We start from the raw sequence: 25,191 nt of genomic DNA on the forward strand, positions 1-25,191 counted from the left end.
CCACTGATTTAAAAAGTGAGAAGGTCCTTGTTGGCTCAGAGTTGAGCACACGCAGACCCAAATCTAAAGCCTTTCATTTTCAACTCTCTTCCTAAAAGGACTGAAAATCATCCTTGAGTGACTTCATAACTTACAGTAAACAAATTGTTCTGGCTGTAAAGAAATCTGGTTCCTGTCCTCTCCTTGGTTTCTCCAGTATCTCCGCATCAAACAGTCATAAAACAATGAATTCATCATCTGCCTCCCCCAGCACTTGGCTAAAATATGAGTTGATGGGGAACAGATGTAACCTTTGGAACTCCAGATAAAGTAATTTATCTCACAATGTGGAATTTTTCATAGCTGTTGCTCCCAAACCTTTTGTTTTGATGCCTCTGAATATGTCTGTGACTATTCACTAATCCCGAGTTCCTCTCCCTCTTCCACCCCATTATTCTGCCATTGGACTTGTAGACTCTGAGCCGGTTCATAAAGAATCCAGACTCACTGCTTGTTCTTCTGACTCACTATTCACAGTACATGTTAAAGAGGCTTAAAGGAAGAACATGTGCTATGAGAGAAGAGTAAGGCTGCTGCTAATGCACTCTTCACGGACCTACTCTCAAAATGCAGTTCACCAATTCACCAATATAAACCCATGACCTGAACCTCCCAGGTTAAGACAGAGCCCTTCCAATTATTCTTAGGGTATAATTTTCAACTTCTCTCAAAAAGATAAAATGTTGCAGGAGCAACTTCAAGGCCTAATATAGTATTTTTCCAAATCCCAGGCCAAATAAGTAATTCTCATCCTCCCTGCCAAGGTCTATCACAGTTCTTATTCTCTCCATCATCAACGAATATTTATTGGCTTTTTCAGTGCACAACATATATAAAATTTAATTATCTCTTCCATCACTGTCCTAAAATCTTACATAAACCTACTGTTTTCCTGTTTCCATCTCTTTCTCAACTAGACCATGAGCACCGGGTGCACAGTATCTTAATTTTCTGTACATGCTTTACAGATAATCTGCCATACATAATTTTTAAGATCTACTTTTCCCCCTTTATAAAGCCCACAGCCAGTAACACAGACCTTAAGCAGTGTGAAACATTACTGGAAAGCCACAAGTGTAACACAAAATATCCTCTTCCTGATAATAGTCTAAAAGCTTCCAAGAGTCTAAACACAAAGAAAACATGTTCCAAACCTTATTTTCATCACAAAAGAAATTATGTAAAATATATATCACCAAAGCTACCTGGTGCTCTTTCAAAATACACGCTTCCCAGGCCCTTCCCAGAATGAAGGTACTCTCAGAAACACGCATTTTTGCCACAGTGGCACAGCCCTGTAATCCCAGTGACTTGGGAGTTCAAGTTTGAGGTCTCAGCAACTTGAGACACTGTCTAAAATTAAAAAGGGCTGGGGATGTAGTTCTGTTGGTAGAACACCCCTGGATTCAATCCCCGTAAGTCTCCCCAAACCCCTAATAAGAAAAAAGAGAAGAAATATACATTTTTAATAGGCTTTTTGTAAACCAGAGTTTAATATGGCTACAGTAAATTCAAACATAAGTTGGTCCATAATTGTAAAGATTGACACCTGCTTGACCCAACTGCCCCAAGACCTTCAACACCCTATGAATTCAGAGAAACCATTTTAACCTGGAAGTATCTAATGCCATATTACTGGGCCATCTGTCTTTAAAAAACTTTAGGGATCTGAAGTTCACATTAGGAATTCCAGGTGTTAGCAAACTGTTACCTCTTTTATACTCAGTACAGGAAACAAAGAAAAAAACATCGTTTTTAGTCCTCAATAAATTCCCAAAGGAATGTCTCACAGCTGTTTGTCTTTCCTATAATGCCTTAAGTAGAAGCATAGAAGATGAGAAAGTGATTTTTTTCCTTGAAATAAGACTTTCCTAGGGCTGGCATTTTGAATCAGTCATCTTTGTTCACAAAGTCTTCTAACTACCTCTGCTTAAAAATAAACTTTTACAAAACAGATGGCTTAAGAGCTGGTTTAAAGCACCAAATAAATAATGGAATGTATTGTAATGAGTGTCCTTTGCAAAAGTTCCAAAACCTAACCTGAGAAAAGGTACTATGCTACTATCAATTAAAATGTCATTGTGTGAGACAGTCAGCTGACCAGCTTAATAAAGACTCTCAAATTTGGGGGAAAAAAATGTTATTCCCATATTTCATATTTCAATCATTTTACCAGGGACACAACCAAAGATCACCGACCTAGAAGCAGCTGCACTCTCCCAGCAAGATCTTCAACACTGATTCAGTTGTCTTAATATCTATTCTTGCTACTACACACCCATCTACCAACCTAATGTTTAGCAAACCTGATGGGTTAAATTTTAATTTCCTAGAAGGTAAGGACTACACCAAGTAGTTCCTCAACCCAGTGAAGAAAGGGAAGTGAAACTAGTCATCATATACCTTTCGGACAGCAAGCATAAAATGACACAATTTCATGTCACATTTCATCCTTCTAAGTGTCTTGTGAACCAACTTCCTTTAACCCATTTCATACATGAGGAACTCAGTTCAGAAAGGTTAAGTAATATAGCTACTTCTTGGCAGGGCCAGAGAGGAAAAGTGAAGGCTGTGTGAGCCAGAGTACAGACTACCACTTCTTACTGAGAACACCTGAGCAAGCAAGCCACTTTCAATCTCTAAACCTGAGTCATTGTCCATAAAATGGTACCATCTGCCAGAGTTATTGCACAATAAAATGCTGTCCATAAAAGGGATTATTAAACTGCTTTTTTGCACAGTTTTTGATGATAAAGCAATAAGGTAAAATCCCCAAACCAGCAAGTCCCAACACCTCCGGAAATGGGCTGAATATACTTCTTAGAGGCCTTGTGCTAAAATTAGCTGAGGCAGAGTCTTCTCTATTTTTAGCTGAAAGGGACCCTGGCACTGGGCCAGGTTCCCAGGCTAGGGCTTACCCAGTGGTCAACTGCAGACAAGCCAGAAGTCAATATCCAATTTGCACTGCTGGAAAGCACTGCTCCTGCACACACTGGAGTTTTCTTGCCCCTTTTCCAGGTCTGCCCACCCTCCTGGCAAGTATGCTTGATGTCAAGTCACGACTATACTTTTTTTGCCTTGTGACTTAGAATAAAACAGTTTTACCACCGAGAAATTTCAGTTTTCTCATCCTAAAAGTGGGTTATGAATAATTCCCCCCTCACACCACAGATCTAATAGAAGCACTAAACTTCCATGTCCTGGGTGTCAGGGCTCCAGAGAACAGTATGGTCCCTTCCCTAAAAGGCTTCAGAGAACAACCCGGTAAGCGCCCATGGAAATGTGTGCAACATTTCACACAAATGACTGAAATGCTAAGGGTCATAAAGCAGAGCATAAAGATGGCAGAGATCATGAAGAGCACAGTAAAGGTGAGAAAGTCAAAGTGGGGTCTTAAAGAACATATAAATTATTAAATGATGTATCACTATGACTCATTCTTAAATAGGGTGACAAAAAATGAGGTCTTATTCTGTAAAATGAGCAGTACTGCATCTCCACGCAAATGAAGGCCAAGGTGTAAACTTGCATCTGGGGGAAAAAAGCCAGTTTAACTAGCAACAAGGTTAAAAAAAGAGATCAATGCTGATATAAGGAGGCTCTGCACAAAGCTACTTTTCCGCCAGCTATGACCTCACAATACTGCAATCCAAGTGGATCCTTACAGTATTTTCTTCAAGTCCACGAACACAGAACCCCCAAGTTGTGCATACATTTTCAAATGTTATGTAAGCTAACATCTTTGATAGCATCACAGTAATCTGAGCAACCTGAATGGACTTGGTAGGTTCAAATTCTTATTCTACTGCTAAGTTATTTAGCTTCAATTTTCTTAGCCCCTCACCTTTAAGACAGTGGCAAAGTGCTTTCCTTCAGAGAATGTGAAGGAATATACTAATGACGTAGTACACAGTTCAATATCAACAGATAGTGCTGTTATTTTGTCATTATCACACTGGAAGAGCTCAATGAGAACTGATTGAGGAAGAGCTGATTGAGGACAGCTCAAACAAACCTAAACTACCTTTTCCTTTCTTCTTTTCTTCACTTTTTACTTCCATATGAATCCAGGGGTTTTCTCTTGTTGGTTATTTCCACACTACTTTCTGAATTCCTTAACCACACTAAATAGCCAAGCAACTTCCTACTTCACTTCTGATTGTTCCCATTATTTTGCTATTTCTCACTCCTAGTGAAGATGCCTTTGCCCTTCTGTCCCTCTGGTTTCTTCCCCCAAGTCTAGAAAAACATAGAATGCAGATTTATAAATATAATAAACTGTGGGAATGCCTTCCATTTTTAATGTGAATTATAGCCATGGTTATAAAGGATATGCAGTGACTCATCTCACTTTACAGAATTCAGAATACTCAATCAAAATCCTGTGACAAAATTATGTAGTCAATTTCTCTACACAACTTCTCACTTAACTATTTCCTATCTGTGTAATTAAGGAGAGAGTACAGAAGCAGTGGATCATGATTTACAGACAGCAAGATGAAATGATCACTGGTTGAAATTCATCAACCTATACCAACCCTAGAGAGATAAGCCAGAAGTATGCCTCACAGCAATGAACTTGGCCCCACCCTGGTCAATGTTTACAATGTGAAGGAAATTAAAGGGAATTCTTATCGAAACCCTCTTTGACAGATGGCAGAAATTGTTAACATACTGGCTAAAAACTTGTCAGTTTTGAACCTGTGGCCAAATGAATAAAAGAAAATTTAAAAAGGTAAGTGCAAATTCGTACATTTCAGGTCAAGCAATTATCTGAAATCTATTTTCAAAACAATTCCTGTGAAAAAGGTCCTAGATGACTGCAAGGTTACTATGAGTCAGCAAAGCAATATGCCAAAAAAAAAAAAAAAAAAAAAAAAACCCTAAGCCTGCCAGATAACTCATTTGCAAGAGGGTCCAAAACAAAGAAGGCAACTTGAAACTTGGTAATTGTCCAACCACTTCCACAGGAGCCCATTCGCTTTTGGATGCTATATCCCAAAGGGCAAGAAGGTTGAGTGGTCAAGGAAAAAAAAAAAAAGACACTGAGTAAGGACCAAGAAATGAGAACTAGAAATAACTGAAAAGAATATGGAGGAGCTGTCAAGTCTATCAGAGGAATTTTTATTGTTTATCTCCAAAAGTCAACATTAAGATCATACATATTCCTGGAAGGTTCAAACCAGAGAAAACTTCCACCACCTTAGCCAACACACCTTAAAGGTTGCAAAACCTGAAGAATTAATGCTAAAGGTTGGGTTAGAAGGTGAACCTGATAACCTCTAAAGGCCTATTATTGAAAAGTCTAGTTCCATAAATTACTGAATGTTTTTAAATACCCTCAAAGATTAAGTAGCCCTATAGGTAATCAACACACAACTAGAAAACAACGACTTTACTGTTATTGTTGGTAAAATATTTACAACATGCTTGTTATCAAGGTCTGATTTTTAGAGAAGCATAAAACTCGGGGGGGGGGGGGCGGGCGGGTACTGGCTGCTTCTGTAACTTCACTTGCTTCAGGTATAGGGCCATCATTTGTCTGGGTCAGAAAAAGGACAGGGAGCCCGGTATTATTCTCTGGCAACATAATCGGGTAAAGATAACGCCAGCGACCTATAGTTTTTTTGTTTTTTTCGTTTGTTTTCATTTAAATAAAGAATGAGGGATGGGGATGTAGTTCAGTAGTAAAGTACTTGCCTAGCATGCATGAAACCTTGGGTTCATTTCCCAATAAAACAAAAGAACAAGGAAGGACTAGTCTTCCTTAAGGGTTCAGAGGCACCTATGATCGCCTGAGTCATTCTGACCATAGTAACCAGTATGACACGTTTACAGTAAAATCAAAGGGCGAGGGAAATTTTGGGGTGTATAAGGCTGGTCGTTCTAGAGGAAACTTTTTTTTTTTTGGTCAATATGGGGGAGGGGCATCCCCATGGCAAGTGCTGTCAGGTCTTCGGGTCTGCGCATCGTTAATGACCTCAGAGGTCCAGAGCTCCTCCGACCCTCGGTCGGGGAAGCGCACGCCTTCCTCGCGGCACTCTCTTCGGCGGGTGCCCTCGCCCTGCACCCCTTTCGCGAGCTCTGCAAGGTTAGCTGCTGCAGCATCCCCGAGCGCCGTTCCGGCCCGGGCTTGGCGTCGGGGTCACCTAGCGGCCGTGCGGGTGTCGGCCCGCGCACTGCGGCGCCGGAGTCCTCCTTGGGGGTGCCCCGCCGCGGAGTTCCGCGGGCGCGCACGCGCGGCCTCCTCCGCAGTGTGCAACCCCGCGGGGGAGGAGGGAATCGCGGCCACGTCACAGCCCGGAGGGTTCCAAAGGGGCGGGGCCTCCCGGGAGGCTGCGGCGCTCCCAGCCGGCGCGCGCGCGCGCGCACCCGCCCCCACGTGTCCCTGCGGCCCCGGGGAATGTGGGTCACAGAGCCGAGCGGCCTCACGTGTCCCCGCCCGCCACCGCCGCCTCAGCGCCCATTATGTAATGCCGCGTCACGCGCTCGCCCAGCCAACCGGCGCCCGCGCGCCGCCGAACGTAAACACAGCGCGCACGTGGCTCGCGCGGCCGGGCCATGTGAGGGGGGGGCCGGGTCGGGCGCCACCGGGCCGCGCTGCGGCTTTGCGGGGTGTCGGGAGGGCCAGCGCGGGGCGGCCCGGGGGGCGACGGGAACCGAGCCCGAGGCAGACACGCGGCACGAGGCAGCCCACCCCGCCGGCCCTGCGGACACCCCCCCGCCGCCGCCCCCCAAATGGCCCCTGGACTCCGGGCGCCCCCTCCGCCGTCCCCTCGCCGCAGTCCGGCTCTTACCCGCATTCACCTCCATGGTGCCCTCGGGGAGGGGGCCCAGGCCGCCCGCTTCCCGCAGAGGGGGCAGCGCCGCCGCCGCTCAGCGCCGTGCCGCCCCGGGCTGGAGGCGGCGGTGGTCGCGGGGCCCCCTCATGGGCAGGGCCGGCCGGGCGCCGGGACCCAGGCCCCGCCGCTGAAGAGCGGGCTGCAGGGAGAGGGTGGCGGCGGCGGGCGAGCGGCGCTCCTCCCGGGGTCCCTGACAACAAAAGCGGCGGCGCGGCGGCTTCCTGCAGCCAGCGCACCGCGGCGGCGAGGGCGGCTGATAGGGAGGGCAGCCGCGACCATGTGACCCGCGCACACACCCCCTCCCTCCGCCCGCCACTCGGCTGGCCGCTGCGGCGACTCCGCCCCTGCCCGCGCCTCCGCTCCGCTCGTGTCCCCCTCTCCTTCCCCCCGCTCCTCCTTCCCCCCACTCCCTCCTCCCTCTTCCCCTCCACTCCTTCCACCTCCTCTGTTCAGTTTCCCTCCTTACCCTCCCTCTTGCGCCCCCTCCTCCATGCCGCTCCTCCTGGCTGACCTTCGGGCCTTGTGCCGGGAGCTCCTTGCACTCTGCTCCCCCGAACCCCACCCACCCCACGTCCGCCATCTATTGACTCCTCCAGTCAACCCGATGGTTATGAGGATCTCCCGAAGTGTCCAGCAAAAGTGCTTCCCAGGACCCTGGGCTGGGCCAGCTTCTTCAGGCTGGTCCAACCCCTGACCTCCAATCCCGGGGGAGCGTTCCCGCTCCCCCGTCTGACCTCTAAATGCTGGGTTCTGTGGACAGAGACTTTCTCTTCCCTCTATGTTTTCATCCAGTCTCATCAGTAAACCTGTGTTTCAATGATTTCCAAATTTACATTTCAAGCAGAAACCTCTCCTCGGAGTGCCAGAACCCGTTCAGTTATGCCCCCTTGCATCTCAATTTAAGGTGTGGCAGGTGTATGCATTGTCAGAACTCAGGGAATGTGCACTTAAGATTTGTGCATTTCACCTTGTATGTAAATTTTAAAATCTAAAGAAAAATGAAAACAAATTAGATGCGTGCTGATGTGAATTTAGAAGGAATTGCATTGAGGTCTGCAATTCAAATGCACTCCAAAAGTAAGGCTAATAGAGACATGGATAGATGAATAGTAAGGTGTAAAAATTAGGAGGTGGGTTATATGGGTATTCGTTGTAAAATTCGTTCCATTTGCTCTTTGAAATTTTTCAGTATGTAATGTTGAGGAACATGTCATATGAAAGACACGTGCAACACATTTCTTCCTCCACTTCCTCCCAGCCACCAACACAGAAGTTCCTTCACCATATCTGTCTTTACTATTTTGGTGTATCTTCCTGCTCCTGAAGCCAGCAAGTTAGGTTTCTAATATTCTCTCACTGCCATTCAATCCATTAACAAATCTTAACCTTCAAAATGTCTCCAGTCCCTATGCTTTTCAACAGTGGCATTGCTTACTCTAGAGCAAACCACCATCATCTTTTGCTTCAACTCCTACAACAGTTATTTAACCCCGAAGCTGCTTCTGGGGTCCACCTACAGTCTCTTTCCAGCAGTCTGTGTGTTATTTTTAAAATGTAAATGAATTCTGATTACTCTGCTTAAAATTCTCTGATGGCTTCCCCTAACCTGCATTAACATTGTGGGGGCTCTGGGCCTTGCTCCTGTTTTGAAGACTCTCTTGCCACCCACACCCGCTCCAAACACAGTTCTCCAGCCAAATAGTCATTTTTTCTTCCTTCCCTCAGGGCTTTATCACCCCCATGTGATGTGGATGAGTTTCCCAGGTTACACTTTGTAGCTTGCTGTTTCCTTTTATGCATCAGTCACCATCTACTTCTACACAGGTAAAATGGGGTTAATATGAACAGTCTAGAAGGCAGAAATGAAGTCATGAAAGAAGATACCACCACTCTGAAAAGGATATATACCATGAGATACCAACTATATGACATTCTAGAGAAGGTAAAAGTATGATGACAGGGAAAAAAAAAAAAAATCAGTGAGCTGAACGCTCACCTGTAATCCCAGCAACTGGGAGGCTGAGACAGGAGGATCCCAAGTTCAAGGCCAGTATCAGCAACTGGACAAGACCCTGCAAGACCCTGTCTCGAATTTTTAAAGAGCCTGGGGATGTAGCTCAGTGGAAGTTGCCTGAGGGTTCAGTCTTCAGTGCCAAAAAGAAAAGAAAAAAAAAAAAAAATTAGTAGTTGCCAAGCATTACTGAAGGGAGGGAGGGATGAATACACAGGACAGAGGATTACAGGGGTAGGGAAACTATTCTGTACAATGTTATAAAGGTAAATACTTGTGTTTATGTATTGATCAAAACCTATAGAGTATAAAATACCAAGAGTGAAGCCTGAATGTTAACTAAGGGCTTTGGGTGATATGTCAGTGTAGATTCAGTGGTGGTAACAAATGTATCACTGTGGCGCAGGATGTTGATAGTAGGGGAAATTGTGCGTTTATGGCAACAGTAAATATACTTTACACCCAATTTTGCTGTGAACTAAGAACTGCTCTAAAAATAGCCTTTTAAAAATATATTTAGTTGCCTCCACATAAATTTGAAAAGAACCTTAAGTGAAAACCCATTGTAAAGGATAGAAGACCCTTTCTTCTATAATAATGTCTGTAAAATAAATATATCTATGAGCCTCGGGATCTTTAAAGGCTGCCTTCTTGTGAGGTTTCACAAATAACTGTCAGAGGATATAGCGCTATAACCCAGGTCACTGGCCAGTCACAGCACTGCCCCCTGGAAACTGGTTGGGCTCCTCAGTACCAGAGGAGGAGACTGAGTGACAACCAGATTGGTTGGGCCCCAGAGTGCTGTAGCTCCAGTGGAAACTACCTTTTGCTGCTGTCATTCCAAGGAGCCTCATTTATTAACCCTGCTGTGTCTAAGGCTCAATCTGTTGAGATATGCAAACTATGCATTGAGGGTTTCTACCTATTCCATCTTCCTCATTCCTCTGACCAAAATAACCCTGTGGAATGATGTGACTATGTCTTCAAAAATTAATCTTTTAAGAATGCAAATTATTTCCTGGTAAAACTGACTCCATTAACCTTTACATTCAATTAACAGGACCCTTGAAACACAACACAAGACAGGTCAATCTAGATGCAGATAAGGAGGGAAAAGCCTAAATTAAAGTCTTCTAACTCCAAACTCAAGTATAATGGGCCAGTACAATATGAGGACCTAGATGAAGGAAGGATATCAGAGGGGAAAAGGAAGGAAGGAAGGAAGGTGGAATTTCCTTAAACATGAGACCAGTTCCTCATTTTAAAAGTCCTCATTTTAAAATGTTCCAGTGAATTCTGCTAGTTCATATTGCCACAACAATCCACTTAAGCTTTGCCTTTTCTATGCCCAAGATCAGCAGTTCTCAAACATTTTGACCTCAGAACTCCTCTGTACTGGTAGAATTATTGAAGAGAATAAAATGCTTTTTGTGTGTTTGAGCTGCAAGAATCAATAACTACTGGAAATGAAAACAGAAATGTTTAGAACACAAGAATTCACAACCCTATGTCAGAGCAGTGACATCATCACCTGTCAACAAATAGCTTTGACCATTTGCTCTGCCACCTGAAATTGTAGTTGCTATTCCTGGTGACATTTGTGGCTTATCTTTTTCTTTACCGTTCTGGTCATGGTACCAGCTTCTATACAGCACCCACACTCTTCATCAATCAATGGCTTTATTTTAAATTCAAAATTTTATCTATTCTTATTTTTTAATTAGGAAAACTGTCATAACTAAGTAAAAGCATTTCAATTTAATTATCAGTTATGAGTTACATAGGAAGTACCATGTAAATCATGCCTTCTTGTTTTATGTCTTCATAAAATATTCAAATAAACACATTCCAATATTATATATGCACATAGAAAAAATTCATTCGGTCTGAATCAATCCATTAACACCAACAAAATCCATGAAGTATTTATGAGAAATACTAGAAACCATACCCGCCCCCCACTACCACAAACACACACCGCCTTGCAAAAATAGTACGAGATGCAATGGTTAGAGTGAAATAGAGTCCTACCAGAACACTGTACTTAATGGAAAAAAACAGTTTACAGGTTACCAGTTTTTTTTATTTACAATTAAATAGAAAGTAAATTTTTGTCCCTCAATTTCAGTAGCCCTGTATCAAGCATCAATAGCCATATGTAACTGGTAGCAGCTCCTTCAGATTCACACTTTCTTTCTCTTCCTCTCTTCCTGTGTCACCATGATAAATTCTTCTTTTTTGTTGTTCTGGAGATTGAACCCAGGCATGCTTTACCTCTGAGCCACATCCTGGCCCCTTTTATTTTTTATTTTTTATTTTGAGACAGAGTCTCACTATGTTGCTGAGGTCCTCACTGAGTTGCTGAGGTTGGCTTTGAACTCCTGTCTTAACCTACAGGTGTGGGCCACCTCTCCCTCTTACTTTTTAATTTGGATATTTACCTTATAAATTTGCTTGCATTAGTCAGAGTCAGTTTCTCTTATTTGTAACTTAGGAAACCTCACTGATACAATTGCTTTCACTCATTCTCGCCTATTTTAGGAAACAGTCCAGTTACTACAGCAGTATAATAAATCACCCCATAACATAGTGGTTTAAAGTAACAACCATCAGGACTGGACGTGTAGCTCAGTAGTAAAGCACCTGCCTAGCATGCACAGGAGGCTTTGAATTTGATCCCCAGCATTGAAAGAAAAAAAAAAAAAGATGTGGAGGAAATAGTAGCAATCATTTTACCATCCAGTGATTTCTTTTTTTAATATTTTTAGTTATAGATACCTATATTTATTTTTATGTGGTGCTGAGGATCAAACCCAGTGCCTCACGCATGCTAAGCAAGCGAGCACTCTACCACTGAACTCCAACCCCAGCCCCATCCAGTGATTTCTGAGAGTCAGGAATCTCAGGAGCTCCTGGCTGGACATTCCTGGCTCAGGGTCATCTCGCAATCAGTAGGTGGAGCTGGAGTAGCAGGGGCTGAAGCTGCTAGATACCCGCTGGTCATTTCTCTCATCTTTGGCAAGTTTCAGGGCTTCTCCACAAGGACTCTAATTTGTGGGCTACTTTGGGTTTCCTCTCAAATCCCTCAGAGGTGTCAGACTGCTTACAAAGTAGTTCAGGGCTCTAGTGCAAGTACCCATGGGACAAAGCAGAAGTTGCATCCCCTTTTCTGATCAAGCCTCAAAAGTGATGCAGCATCCATTTGTTGCGTTACTGGTCACAAGGAAGTGACAAGCACACCCAGATTTAAGCATAAGGATGATAGTCCTCTTCCATAAAAGGAATGGCAGGGTCATATTTTGAATACCATGTAAGATGGATTATATTCTTGCAACTATCATTGTTCAAACTGAAGACAATTTTGAAGAATCACACAAATATGCAATCCACCCTGATGTGAGGACCACATTGCAGTGTTAAAGCTTTAAGAGGTTGTACTTCTCAAGGTAAGCGCTTTCATCCCCTCCATCTGGCAACATGTCCTAAGAATGTAAGGAGGAAGGATGCTACAGAGAAAGGAACAAGAGTCAGATAAGAAGTGGAACCCAGAAAGGCCTCCACTTCCCACTCCACAAAATGGTGCCATTACATTTTTTACCTTCTATTTATTTTTGCAGTGCTGGGGATCAAACCCACAGTCCCATGCATGCTATGCAAGCAGTCTTCTACTGAGCTACATCCCCAGTCCCTCCATTCTATTTTTGAGGTATTCCTTCTCCTTGTGAAACTGAAAGCCAGTAGTGACGTTTCAGATACAGACTCAGTCTTTTGTCTATTCTGAGTCCTTTATTATCCAATCTCAGTATCTTATGATTTGGAATGGGACTATTCATTCAGATAAGAATCTAGTAGGAAAAAGTGTTATGCTCACATGTAATGAGTGCAATCTATACAACATTGCATAAAAATCCAAGACAATCCACAACAGAAGCCATCTGGGTGAGATTCCCTCATTAAATACAGTAGAAAAATACCTACCACCATTTGGAAACTCTGGCTGAATTGTTTAAGTGCTCCGTTGATTTAATAACATCCTAAACAGAAATTTGAAAAACTAATAAAGAAGAAATGTTACATGAGAGTTCATTAAATAAACATACTACAAGGAATGCCTGGTCATCTTCAATGTTCCCTATCACAATTTTTTTTTTTTTTTTTTTTTTTTTGTGGTGCTGGGAACTGAACCCAGGGCCTTGTACTTGCAAGGTAAACACTCTACTGAGCTATATTCCCAGCCCCCATCACAATTTAAAAAAAATAATAAAATTTCTGCATTACTTTTTCCCCATCAGGCAGGGGTGAGCAAAACAAAACAAAAATCTTAAAACCTAACGTGAAACACAAAACTAGCTCTAACAAAAAGGCATACGATCTAGCAAAGTGAACAATCCACATTGCTGGCTTTCTCAGCTCATAATTTTTCCATTTTCCTATTTATTATTTTGAAAGCCCATCTAATTGAGAATCCCTCCTAGAAGTACAATATGTCCTAATATGGTGTCATTAATTGATTATCCTCTTAATTTTTTTTTACTTTTTTTTCCCTTTCCTTTTTCTTTTTCTTTCTTTCTTTCTTTCTTTCTTTTTTTTTTTTTTTTTTTTTTTGTTTTTTGTTTTTTGTTTTTTGTACTAGGTATTAAACTCAGGGGCAGAGTTTAACACCAAGCTGCATCCCCAGTCCTTTTATCCATTTTTATTTTGAAACGGGGTCTTACTAAGTTGCTGAGGGGCTTGTTAAATTGCTAAGGCTGGCCTGGAAATTACTAGCCTCCTGCCTTAGCCTCTCTACTCTCTGGGATTACAGGAGTGTGCCACCATGCCCGTTGTCTTTAAGTTTTTTATCACAAATTATCACCAACATTCAGAGGGAACTTAAGACCCAGGTGGGTCCCTTTTCAGCAATCAATTCCTAACTCCTCTACTTCAGTTTGCCAGCAACTGTCATCCTCTTTTTGATTCTCCCAGTGTCCTTTGTCCTTCCTTCACTGGGAAGTCAACCTAGACCAATGGTCTCAAGGATGGTTGCTGAATCGGCAGTACCTGGGAACTTGGTAGAAATTCTACCTTCAAGCTCTCCCACAGACCTAATGAATCAGAGAACTCTGGGGATGGGACCAGCAATTTGTATTCTAACAAGTCCTCTGGGGTAATTCTGATGCACCCAAGTTTGAGATTGTCAGCTTGGAAATCAAATCAGCAGTTTAATCAGTCCCAAGAACCAGTTAATAGATCAGCCCAGTATTCCAGGGATATAGGCCAATGTGACTCAAGATAAGGTTAATGTCTGCTTCCCTCCAGACTTTCCACATCATGTCTCCAAGTGACCAGGATTTCTGCCCTGTAATATGACAGAATATAATTCTAAATGCAAGCCTGGCAGGGTGGCACATGCCTATAATCCCAGCAACTTGGGAGGCTAAGGCATGAGGATCACAAGTTTGAGGCCAGCCTCAGCACATTAAGGAGACCTTCAGCAACTTAGAGAGAACGTGTCTCAAAATTAAAATAAAAAGTACTGAGGATGCAACTCAGGGGTAAAGCACCCTTGAGTTCAATTCCCCAATACAACACACACACACACACACACACACACACACACACACACAATTCTAGAATTGCACAATTGCACGCACGCAATTCTAAATGCAAAAAAATGGATTCTATTTCTTCCTCCAGGCCTGGATGCATTTTTACCCATAGACTCTAGTAGAAACCGACTATTCTCATAATAAATTCTCCTGCTGTGCTTCTTACCAGTAAGCCTTTACTAATTATCTATAGATTTTTATATCTACATCCTAGAAGATGAATTTGTTTCTAAGGATTACACCCTTCTTTATGATTGTGCATGAAAAATAAAATATTTTAATAGTAGTAGATAGGATGACCACTTAAATCTCATTCAGACCAGCCTGGTAGCACATGCCTGCACTCCGAGGAAAGAGGATTTCAAGTTTGAGGCCAGCCTCAGAAATTTAGTGAGATCCTTTCTCAAAATAGAAAATAAAAAATATTGGAGCTGTAGCTCAGTGGTTAACCATCCATTGGTTAAATCCTCAGTACAGAAAACAAACCAAAACAAAAACAAAAAAAAGGGAGCTGGGGTTGTAGCTCAGCGGGAGAGCGCTTGTCTGGCATGTGCAATGCACTGGCTTCAACCCTCAGAACCACATACAAATAAGTGAAATAAAGGTCCATTGACAACTAAAAAAACATCTAAAATAAAACACAACTAAGTCAATATCCGGAACTATCTCTTAGCCTCTAAATTCATATAAAAGCTTACTCTTCTCCTTCATGATGCAGTCTTAGAAAAGAAAAATGGAAAAATTCTGGGTGCGGCATCACCTGGGAAACAGCAAAGGTACAGAATGTCAGGCCCCGTTCTGAACTTAATGAATCAGAATCTGCATATTAACGAGGGCTCCAGGTCATGGATCCAGGTTGTGGGTGCACAATGGAGAGGAGAAGCACAGCCCTACCACAGCAGGGAGGCAAAGTCTCTCCAGCAGGATGCTCCCGGCAGAGGTGTAGCAGGTGGCCCTCTCAGATGGGCTCCAATGATCCTGCCTCCCAGGACTCACCTCTGGGAGTAATCCCTGTGCTTGAATGTGACCTGGACCAAGGGAGGTGCTTCTAACAATAGAATAGGCAAAGGTGATGGGTATCACTTCTGAGATTATGTTGTAAAAGACCGAGACTTTTATCTTGCTCATACCCTCTCTTTCTGGCTCTTTCCATCTGCTTGCCCTATCAAAGAAGATGCAGTGTTGTGAGGTTCCCTGTGGAGAAACTCAAGTGGTAAAGGACAGAGGGTGGCCTTCAGGCAACAGCCAACCAGGAACTGGATCCTGCCAAGAGAAGACTTGGGAGCAGATTTTACCACAGTTGAGCGTTGAGATTATGTTGGTCATAGCCAACACCTTCATTACAGCCCATGAGAGATCCTGAAGCAAAGACCCAGGTGAACTGAGTCACATGGAGGCTTCTGATCCACAAAATCGTGTGATAATAAACGCTATTGTTTTAAGTCATTACGTTTGGGTGTAATAGATAAATAAGCAATAGATGACTAATACGAAGGGCCATCAACAGACCAAAGACATTGGAATCTCTGGCATCATCCAGGCTCCCCTGAAGTCACTGGACCCTGGGAGGCAAATGGGAGAAACACTACTGATCAAAGTCAACTCCTGGGAAGAAGTTGCTTTCTTTGAGTCCAGGGTTATTCATGAGGCTGAGAACAGTTAGGGATGGTCGAAAGTTTGCATAAGAAGCTCCTCTGGATGAAAAGAGATTCTGTCTGCGCTCCTCCTGCTGAGGTTGATCTCCTGCAGAAATTTCATCTCTGAGCCCCCAGCTCCTGGAATAACTGGCACTATAGAAGACAGGAAAACAGATTAGAAAGTCAACCTACTCAGTAATGAAACTCTCTGTCTACTTTCCTTCAAGCATAAGACGGGAGCACGTGGATAGCCTCAGAGATGAGACTTACAGATGACAACATTTGAGAACCTAGAGTGATGTGGCAGGTCCCACCCTATGGTGACTCTTACAGGGCTCCCTAGAGCTCCCCCAATACACACATGCATGCACACGCACACATATGTCCGCTCCTCAGTGCTTCTCTCAAATATAAACACATAATAACAGATCACTACCTTGTTGAAAGAAAATTCCACCATGACAGAAAGAAACTCAGAAGCAATACAAGGAGCAAGAGAAACTCTTCATCCTATTGGAGTGGTAAGAGATGACAGCCTTCCTTGAAACCAGGATGCTACAAAAAAGGAACCCAGAACAAATAAGAGTTTGTGAAAATTAAAGACAAAATGTAAAACAGACGTGTTAGAAAAGTTGGAAGATAAAGCCAAAGAAATCATCATTGAGCAGAACAAAAAGACAAAAGAGATGGACATTACAAGAAACTGTTTTTTTACAAATCTAAAGATTAATCCAGGAGGTATAAAAGGAGTTTCAGAAAAAAAACCATCAAAATATGATTCAAGATAATTTTCTTGAAATCAAATGAAATGGGTTTTCAGATTTAAATGCTCTCAGATTCTCACACAATTAATTAAAAAAAATCTTCAAAGGATAGTGTGGTGAAATTTCAGAACATCAAGGGACAAAGAGAAGATCATAAAAACATCCTGAAAGATCAGATCACATGTGCTATGGTTTGCATGTGTCCCCACAAAAGTCTTTGTTAGAAACCTAAACCTCAATGCAACAATATTGGGAGGTGGAGCTTCACGGGAGGTGTTTAGGTCATGGGGCTCCACCCTCATGAATTAATTCCAATTTTAAAAGGCCTGGAGGCTTTTTCACTCTCTCTCACACATGCACATGCCCTTTTGGCTTTCCACCTTCCATCACAGAATGACCTAGCAAGAAGGCCTCACCAGATGTTAGGCAGTTGCCAACACTATGCCCTGGGACTTCCCAGCTTCTAGAACTATGAGCCAAATAAATGTCTTTACTTTATAAATTACGTGGTCTGTGGAATTATCTCCTAGCAAGACAAAACAGAGTAAGACAACATACAACAGTAGGAATCAGAATATCATTCAACTTCCCAAAAGCAACACTGAATATCTAAAGAATGCCTTCAAAATTCTAAGGATAAGAGTACTGTATTACAAATATCAAATTTCAGCCAAACCATCGGTCAAGTGTAAGGGTAGAATAAAGATATTTTTAGACAGGTAAACTTTCAAGAAACTCATCTTGTAGACACCCCTTCTTAGAAAGTTACTAGAGAATGTATCCCACAAAAGAAAAATTGATGTGAGATAGATTAAATGGAAAAAGAGAAGTGTGTGCACACACACATGTACGTGAGTGTGTGCCAGTATGCCCACATCTATGAGAGGAGGGAATGTAACATTAAGATTCTCATGTAGGGCTGGTGTGTGGTACAGGGGCAGAGCACTTGCCTTGTATGCATAAGGCCCTGGATCATATCCCTAGAACTATGCAAAAAAATACTCATTTTCTTTTGGTCAAAGGATATAAAATTTCAGTTAGTCAGGAAGAATAAGTTCAAAAGATCTGTTTTGAGCTGGTTTGCAAGGTCAAGGCCAACCTCAGCAATTTAGCAAGTCCCTAAGCAAGTTTGCAAGACCCCGGCTCAAAAAATGAAAAAAGGGCTGGGGATGTGGCTCAGTGATTAAGCATCCCTGGTACCCAGAAAAAAAGAGGATCTATTGTACAACATAGTGACTACATTAATAACTGTATTATATACTTGGAAATTGATAAAAGAATAGCTTTTTTAAAAAAGAATAACTTTTAAGTGTTCTGATCACACACACAAAAAAAGTATGTGAGTTAATGTGTATGTTAATTAACTTAATTTAGCCATTCCAGATTTTTATTGTTGTTGTTGTTACTGGGTATTGAACTCAGGGGCACTTAATCACAGAGCCACCTCCCCAGCCCTTTTTTTTGTATTTTATTTAGAGACAGGGTCTCACTGAGTTGCTCAGGGCCTCACTAAATTGCTGAGGCTGGATTTGAACTTGCAATCCTTCTGCCTCAGCCTCCCAAGCTGCTGGGATTATAGGTATGTGACACTGTGCCCAGCAATTTCGCCATTCTAAATGTAGGTGTATTTCAAAACACCAGGTTATCCAACATAAGAAATTTTTATGTGTCAACTAAAAAAATCATTGAAAAATTTTCATCTTCCATAATAGAAAGTCTAAAATTTGTACATAAAAGAAATAGCATTTTAGGAATATTATTTAGAAATGTGAAGACAAATACTAAGGAAATATTGGAAGAGTTAAGACCAGGAACTGGAGGATGGGCAAGGACAGGGCAGGGGACTACTGTTTTTCATAAGCCTTGTAGTAAATCATGCAGATATCTTACTTCAATGAAAATAAAAATTACTTTAAAACCTAGAACTGTTCGACCCTCCTCAAATACCGCAATCTTCCAAGAAAATAGAGTATGTAAGTGAATTACACAGAAGCTGTTATTGTTTGAGTTATTTTTTCACTGGTCTCATTTCTGGTCAGGACACTATTGGTGAGACTCAATCTGTTTCTCTCTTTCATGTTTAAGGAAAAAAAGGTCTGACTCTGTAATTCCATTTCTGAGAACCCGTCCTAACAAAATAATACTAACTATAGAAAAATCCTTATGTGAAATGATATATAGCTTTATTTATATAGACTGACTACATAACTGGCAAATCCCTACATGCCTAGCCAAAAGGAAGTATGAGTAAATTCCCCTCAGCTTTTAAAAAGAATATTTGCAAAAATAAGGCAATGAGGTGACAATGCTAAAAACCTTAAGTTATATTTTTAAAAATCAATATAAAAATTGCATGTGAAGTATTATCACAACTGTGTCTAAAATTCCATGCACTAAAAAGAGAGGGAAAAAGAGATTGTAGGAATACAGCCAAGTTTTTAACAATAGTTTTATTTCAATAGTGATATTATAGATATTATTTTTCTTCACTTAACTTTGTGCACTTTCAAAAACATTTACATATTTTTTGTTATTTTTACAATAAAAATGCTTGAAAATATAAATTAAAATAATTTTAAGTTAGAATCATTTTTTTGCAGTACTGGGATTGAACCCAGGGGTACTCTTCACTAAGCTATATCCCCAACCCTTTAAAGCTTTGAACTTGTGATCCTCCTGCCTCAGCCTCCTGATTCACTGGGATTACAGGCATGCAGTTGTAGAAACTTCTGATCCTACCATTTCAATTCCGGCAATTTGGCCTTAATATTGGATCTTTTTAATGGAAGTCATTTCAAGCCCAGAAATTACTGACTCTGAAAAGTTTATGAACACAAACATCTTAATCAAAATCATCTCATCATTGAAACATTTCCAGTAAGAAAATATTAAGAGAAATTCAGTAGTTCAATTTGACTTAAATAAGTAGTTGTTGAGCAAATCAATAAATGGTCAATTTTGCATATGTTGAGGTCAAACTATTTCAAGTAGTTTCCATTTTTATTTTATTTTCCTGGAATCATTCCTATAAAAATCAAACTTTTCCCTCAAAATCTTAAAGAAAGAACTTATTTATTGGTCAAGATTTTGTTTTGTTTCTGTTTCTGTTTTTTGGCTAATCAGAACTGCCACCATTAGCAACTTTCTCTCATAGACTTATTTTTGAGTCCATCTGCCTTAAAGAATTCTGTAGATTTTCCTTCTGCCAATATTTAATTCTTTTCAAGTCAGTAACAAATCTTACTATGTTTAGCTTTAACCATTATCAGTTTTATGTTTATCATACTATTCATTATGTACTCGATTTAAAAACTAAAGACTGCTGGTTTCTGTTTCTTTTTCTAATCTAATGAAAAAATGTGATAAATATCCCTTGGATATTTATGGATTGGTACACAGTTTGTGAGTGTGCTACTGCACTGTTGAGGCACTTCTCATAACCAATCTTCTCACCTTGTGCCCAGCATTCAAGCTGCAGATGGAGAAAATGACCTACTAAAAATATATAGAGAAAGATAGATAGATGATAGATAGATGAATAGATAAATAATTTTATGTATATAAAATATCTAGCAATGGCCAGGTTATGTACATCATTCAGTCTTTTTGGCACCTGCTTGGTGTCAGGCACTGTATTAAGTCCTAGGGATGAAGGGATGTCAATCTCTACCCTTTAGGGATCAAGGTCTTCTAATGAGAGGAAGGACCAACATGCTTTGCTTATTAGTGGTTGAGTTGGTTAATCTTCTCCCAAGGAAGACATTTAAGATTTTGCTTGTAAAAAATATTTTTCACCATTCCAACAATGACAACAGCCTCCTCATTGATCTCTCTCCTTCCATTCATGCTCCCTGACAATCTATTTTAAGGGTCTTTTTGAAATTGAAATGAAATTATGTCACTTCTATACTTAAGACCCTCCAAATGGTCCTTTATTTCATGCAGCATAAAATCCAACGGTCTTGCCTGTGGCTTAGAAAGTTCCACATGGCCGGCCCTTTCCTGTCTCCAGCCTTGTCTCCTTCCATGCTCCTGACGACACTTCCATTGCTGCTTCACTGGCCTCCTTTCTGGCTCTCCAGCCTCCCAAGCTCATTCGCAGCTCACAACCTTTCCATCTGCTGTTCCTTCTACCTGGAATGCTTTTCCCTCAGATCATAACAAGTGACTGGCTCCTTCTTATCCTCCACATCTTATCTCAGTTTTGTTTCTTTCTGGAGTCCTTTGTATTCCCCTGTGTGTGTGTGTGTGTGTGTGTGTGTGTGTGTGTGTGTGTGTTCTTAGCCACTTTATTTTTTGAATCAAATTTTTGAGAATTTTATGGTGCTGGGGACAGAAGCCAGGGCCTTATGCATGCTAGGCAAGCACTCTGCCACTGAGCTACACCTCCAGCCCTCATTTTATTTTTGATTGACAAACCATAACTATACATTTATGGGGCACAATAGGGTGGTGGTGTTTTTTGTTTTGTTTTGTTTGTACTGTGGATTGAACCCAGGGTGCTCAACCACGGAGCCACATCTCCAGCCCTTTCTATTTTTTTTATTTTGAGACAGGGTCTCAGTTGCTGAGAGCCTCTGACATTGCTGAGTATGGCCTTGAACTTGCAATCTTCCTGCCTCAACCTCCTGAGCCACTGGGATTACAGGAGTGTGCCACCAAGCCCACCAAGGTTTTGATACCATGTGGCATGATTAATCAATCAAGGCAATCAACATATTCATCACCTTACCTACTCATCATTTTTCATGACAGCTTTGAAATTTACTCTTTTAGTTATTTTGAAAAGTGTAATACATCATCTTGACCATAGTCACACTGCTGTGCAATAGATGTCGAAACCCATTCCTCTACAATCTTTGTCACTATCTGATTATTTTATTCATTGTTTATTGTCTCCTCTATTAAAATGTGTGACACATGGGAGCAGGGACCCTACCCCTGTTGTGTACTAGTATATTCCATTTGCCTGACAAATAAATAGTTGTGGAATGGATAAATACACGAATACTATGTAGAAAGAGCTATAAAAGAGGAATGTAACAATTGTCATGGGAGAGTCAAAATTTCCATCATGCAAAAAATATGATTTTTGATTGAATTCAGAGGATGGGGGGGGCAGGAAGTTGAGAAGGGGACTGAAGGGAGAATAGAGATAAAGGAAGGTACAAGAGATCTGGAAGACATTCTGGGCACAGGTGTGTAACTATGAAAGAAAACCAAGTTCACTAAGCACAGAGGAGATCATTATGGTGGAAACTGAAGTTGCTTCATTACTGCTTAACAGTAGAAGACCCTGAGCTGGTAGAATAATACCTCGCGTAAAGATGTTCATGTTCTATGCTGTGATTCTCCAGGACTTTAATCATCTCATGTTACCTGGCAAGGTAGGATTAAAGTAGCAGGTAAAATTAAGGTTATTAATCAGCTAACCTTAAAGAGATTATCCTGTATTATGGAGGTGGGCCCAATGTAATCACAACTCTCCTCTGGTTGAAGCAGGTTGGTATCAGCATGAAGCATCCTGAGAAAGGCTAGACCAGCCATTGCTGGCTTTCAAATGGAAGAGGTCAGGAGCCAAGGAATGTGAGCTCCTCTAGCAACTGGAAAAGACAAGAGAAAGATTTTCCCCTGTGTCCTCTAGAACAAATGAAGCCCTGCCCACGCTATGATTTTATCCCAGTGAGACCTTATTCAGGACTTCTGTCCTTCAGGACTGTAAAGTCATAAATTCGAGTTACATTATGCCACTTAATTCTAGGTAACTTGTTATGGCAGCAATAGAAAACAAATAGAGACACCAAAGTCACTCAAGTGAAATGAGAAAAGGAGAAGCAAGACTCATAGCTATTATGGAGTCCTGTATGGAAAAGTCTTGGTAATCAGTAGAAGGGCTAAATTCCAGCCTCTTGGAATGCCAGCTCCACACAGGTCATTGTCATTTATATAACATGTTGGGGACAGCCTGAAGAACTCAACAATCCTTAAGATCACTTTCAAGGAACAAAGAGAAAGAGGAAGTGAATTAGGTTGGAGGGGGTCCTACTGATCAATCTCCACAGCTTTACCTTCTGTTCTTTTGGGATTTAAAAATAATTTACTGCATGGATCCCTTGAACAATCTTCTACAATTTTTTAAGAAATTGACTGGATAATAAATCTTCCAATATTCTCTAAAAAGTATTTTATTCTTTTTACAAGAAACCAAGAATGGATTCTTTCATTTAGAGGAGGGGGGAAAATCCCTGAAGAAGGTTTTATTTTCTCAGGAGATGGGCAAGCTGTGAATAATCACCATTGTGGTTAACAATCATTCTTGCAGAGTTGGTCCTTGTAGGTCAACCAGATCCCTTTCTTTTGCTTTATAAATTGAGCTGAAATAGTTCCTGCTGACCCAGGAGTGCTGGCTGCATGCCCAGAAGTGCCACCCCTGCAGGCACTGTATAATGAGGCAATCCACAGGGCTGAGCTCAGCATAAATAAAAGTTCAAGCTGGGACTTAAATTTTTAACACATTTGCAGTATAAAAGCAAAATAGCCAGAGGAACTGCAACAGAATGACATCATTCAAATAGCTGAAGAATCGTTTTAATCATTCAAAGACCCAGTATCACAGGAGACATGTCATTATGACAGCATGTTTCACAGCTGCCTAAAATGCATGCTTCTTACTTTATATCCCTGACAAAACATAAGGAAATCATTTTTCTGGATGTTCGACTTTGGTTTATTGGAAGGGTTTGTTGAGGAGTAAGGAAAGGTGAGCTGTTCAGGCTTTCTTTGTAAGAAGAGAAAAAAAAAATGTTCTGCATATGTGTGGTGAAGGAAGGAAGAAACAAATGATAAACACATACCTTCCCCGTTTCTTGTAGACTAATATAAAACTCAGTTCATTACTATGTCATTCTTCGATGAGCTACATTTAGAAACCTCTCTTAAGCATTGATTACATTTGTAATATGTGATTTATAGTATGTACGTTTGGGGGGATAGGCTTGCAAATCAGCAGTACAATATATGTGTTTAGCATGTTCAAATCCCTGCGTTTGAGCCTCAGCACCATAAACAAATATTGTTCATTTTATTTGTTTATTTGTTTGTTTATTCTTGACAGTGCCAGAGCTGGAATCCAGAGCGTCACAATGCTAAACAAATACTCTGCCACTGAGCCATAAACTCAGCCAATGTAAAAATTCTCAAAGGCCAAACATTTCATTCTCAAAAAAATATTTATTAGGTTTTTGATATATACAAAGGTACAAGGATTGAAGCAAAGGGTGTTTAACCACTGAGCCACACCCCCAGTCCATTTTTGTATTTGATTTAGAGACAGGATCTCACTGAGTTGCTTAGGGCCTCACTAAGTGGCTGAGGCTGGCTTTGAACTTGTGATCCTCCTGCCTCAGACTCCCAAGTTGTTGGAATTACAGGTGTGCACCACAGCGCCTACCTAGGTAAACTCTTTAGACATATTGCTTAGCAGAAAAAAGAAGTGTTTGAGTGAAACTACAAATGTTCTATTTTAGAATTTCTAGCATTAGTGATTATATGTTCATGACTACAGCCTACTATTTGATTCCCTTCTTCAAATTTATGACGCATCTTAGGAAATATGAAGGAAGAGTTAAAGACAGGGCCAAATGTCTTCAACTAGATGTTAGCAACTGAACAGTAATTTTGTACATCTGTCTTTATGTACATTTTTAAAAATTCATAAGCATGCCAATTTAAAATGAATTTACACAGTAATGCTCTTTGCTTGTCACTCGGCTAAATAACACAAATACTCTTTTAGCTTCTAGGTAAATTCCCCTTAGTGAAAAAGGTCAGAAGAAAATCTTTGGGAGGGATTAATTTCACACTTGAGTGAAAAACAGTATTGCCAAACTTTTTAAAAATTTTTATTGTCATTCACCTAAGGAAAATTTAAATATAACTTAAATTCTAAATTTAAAGAAATTAAATTTAATTTAATGGGAGAAATTAAGTACTGAGGAGTAAGATTTCATCTGGTAAGGAGCCGGGCATGGTGGTGCACACCTGTAATCCCAGAGACTCAGGAGGCTAAGGCAGGAGGATCACAAGTTCAAAACCAGCCTCAGCAACTTAGTGAAGCCCTATCTCAAATAAAAGGGGGCTGTGGATGTGGCTAGTGGTTAAGGGCCCGTGAGTTCAATCCCGGTATATTTTTTAAAAAATTTCCTCAGGTGAGGATGAGCTTTGGAGGGCCACAAACTATTGTAATATCTAAGCTTTTTGTCCCTTGCTGTGGAATGAATTTTTGTGTCCCTCCCCAAAATGCATATGTTA

At 41.2% G+C, this 25,191-nt stretch overlaps 2 protein-coding genes across 2 annotated transcripts in view; both read right to left on the minus strand.

The window, feature by feature from the left end:
• Nucleotides 1-7,145, minus strand: part of NR1D2 (nuclear receptor subfamily 1 group D member 2) — a 31,229-nt gene extending 24,084 nt beyond the window's left edge. The window contains exon 1 of the mRNA XM_079114279.1: nucleotides 6,837-7,145. Within this exon, the coding sequence (XP_078970405.1) occupies nucleotides 6,837-6,852 (16 nt within the window). The 5' untranslated portion in view covers nucleotides 6,853-7,145. The remainder of the gene's footprint in view (nucleotides 1-6,836) is intronic.
• Nucleotides 1-25,191, minus strand: part of LOC306646007 (ubiquitin-conjugating enzyme E2 E1) — a 333,994-nt gene that overhangs the window by 203,345 nt on the left and 105,458 nt on the right. The gene's annotated exons all lie outside the window — the stretch shown is intronic.

Source organism: Sciurus vulgaris (genome assembly GCF_902686455.1).
Source record: "Sciurus vulgaris genome assembly, chromosome: 16".
In the NCBI taxonomy this organism is placed as follows: domain Eukaryota; kingdom Metazoa; phylum Chordata; class Mammalia; order Rodentia; family Sciuridae; genus Sciurus; species Sciurus vulgaris.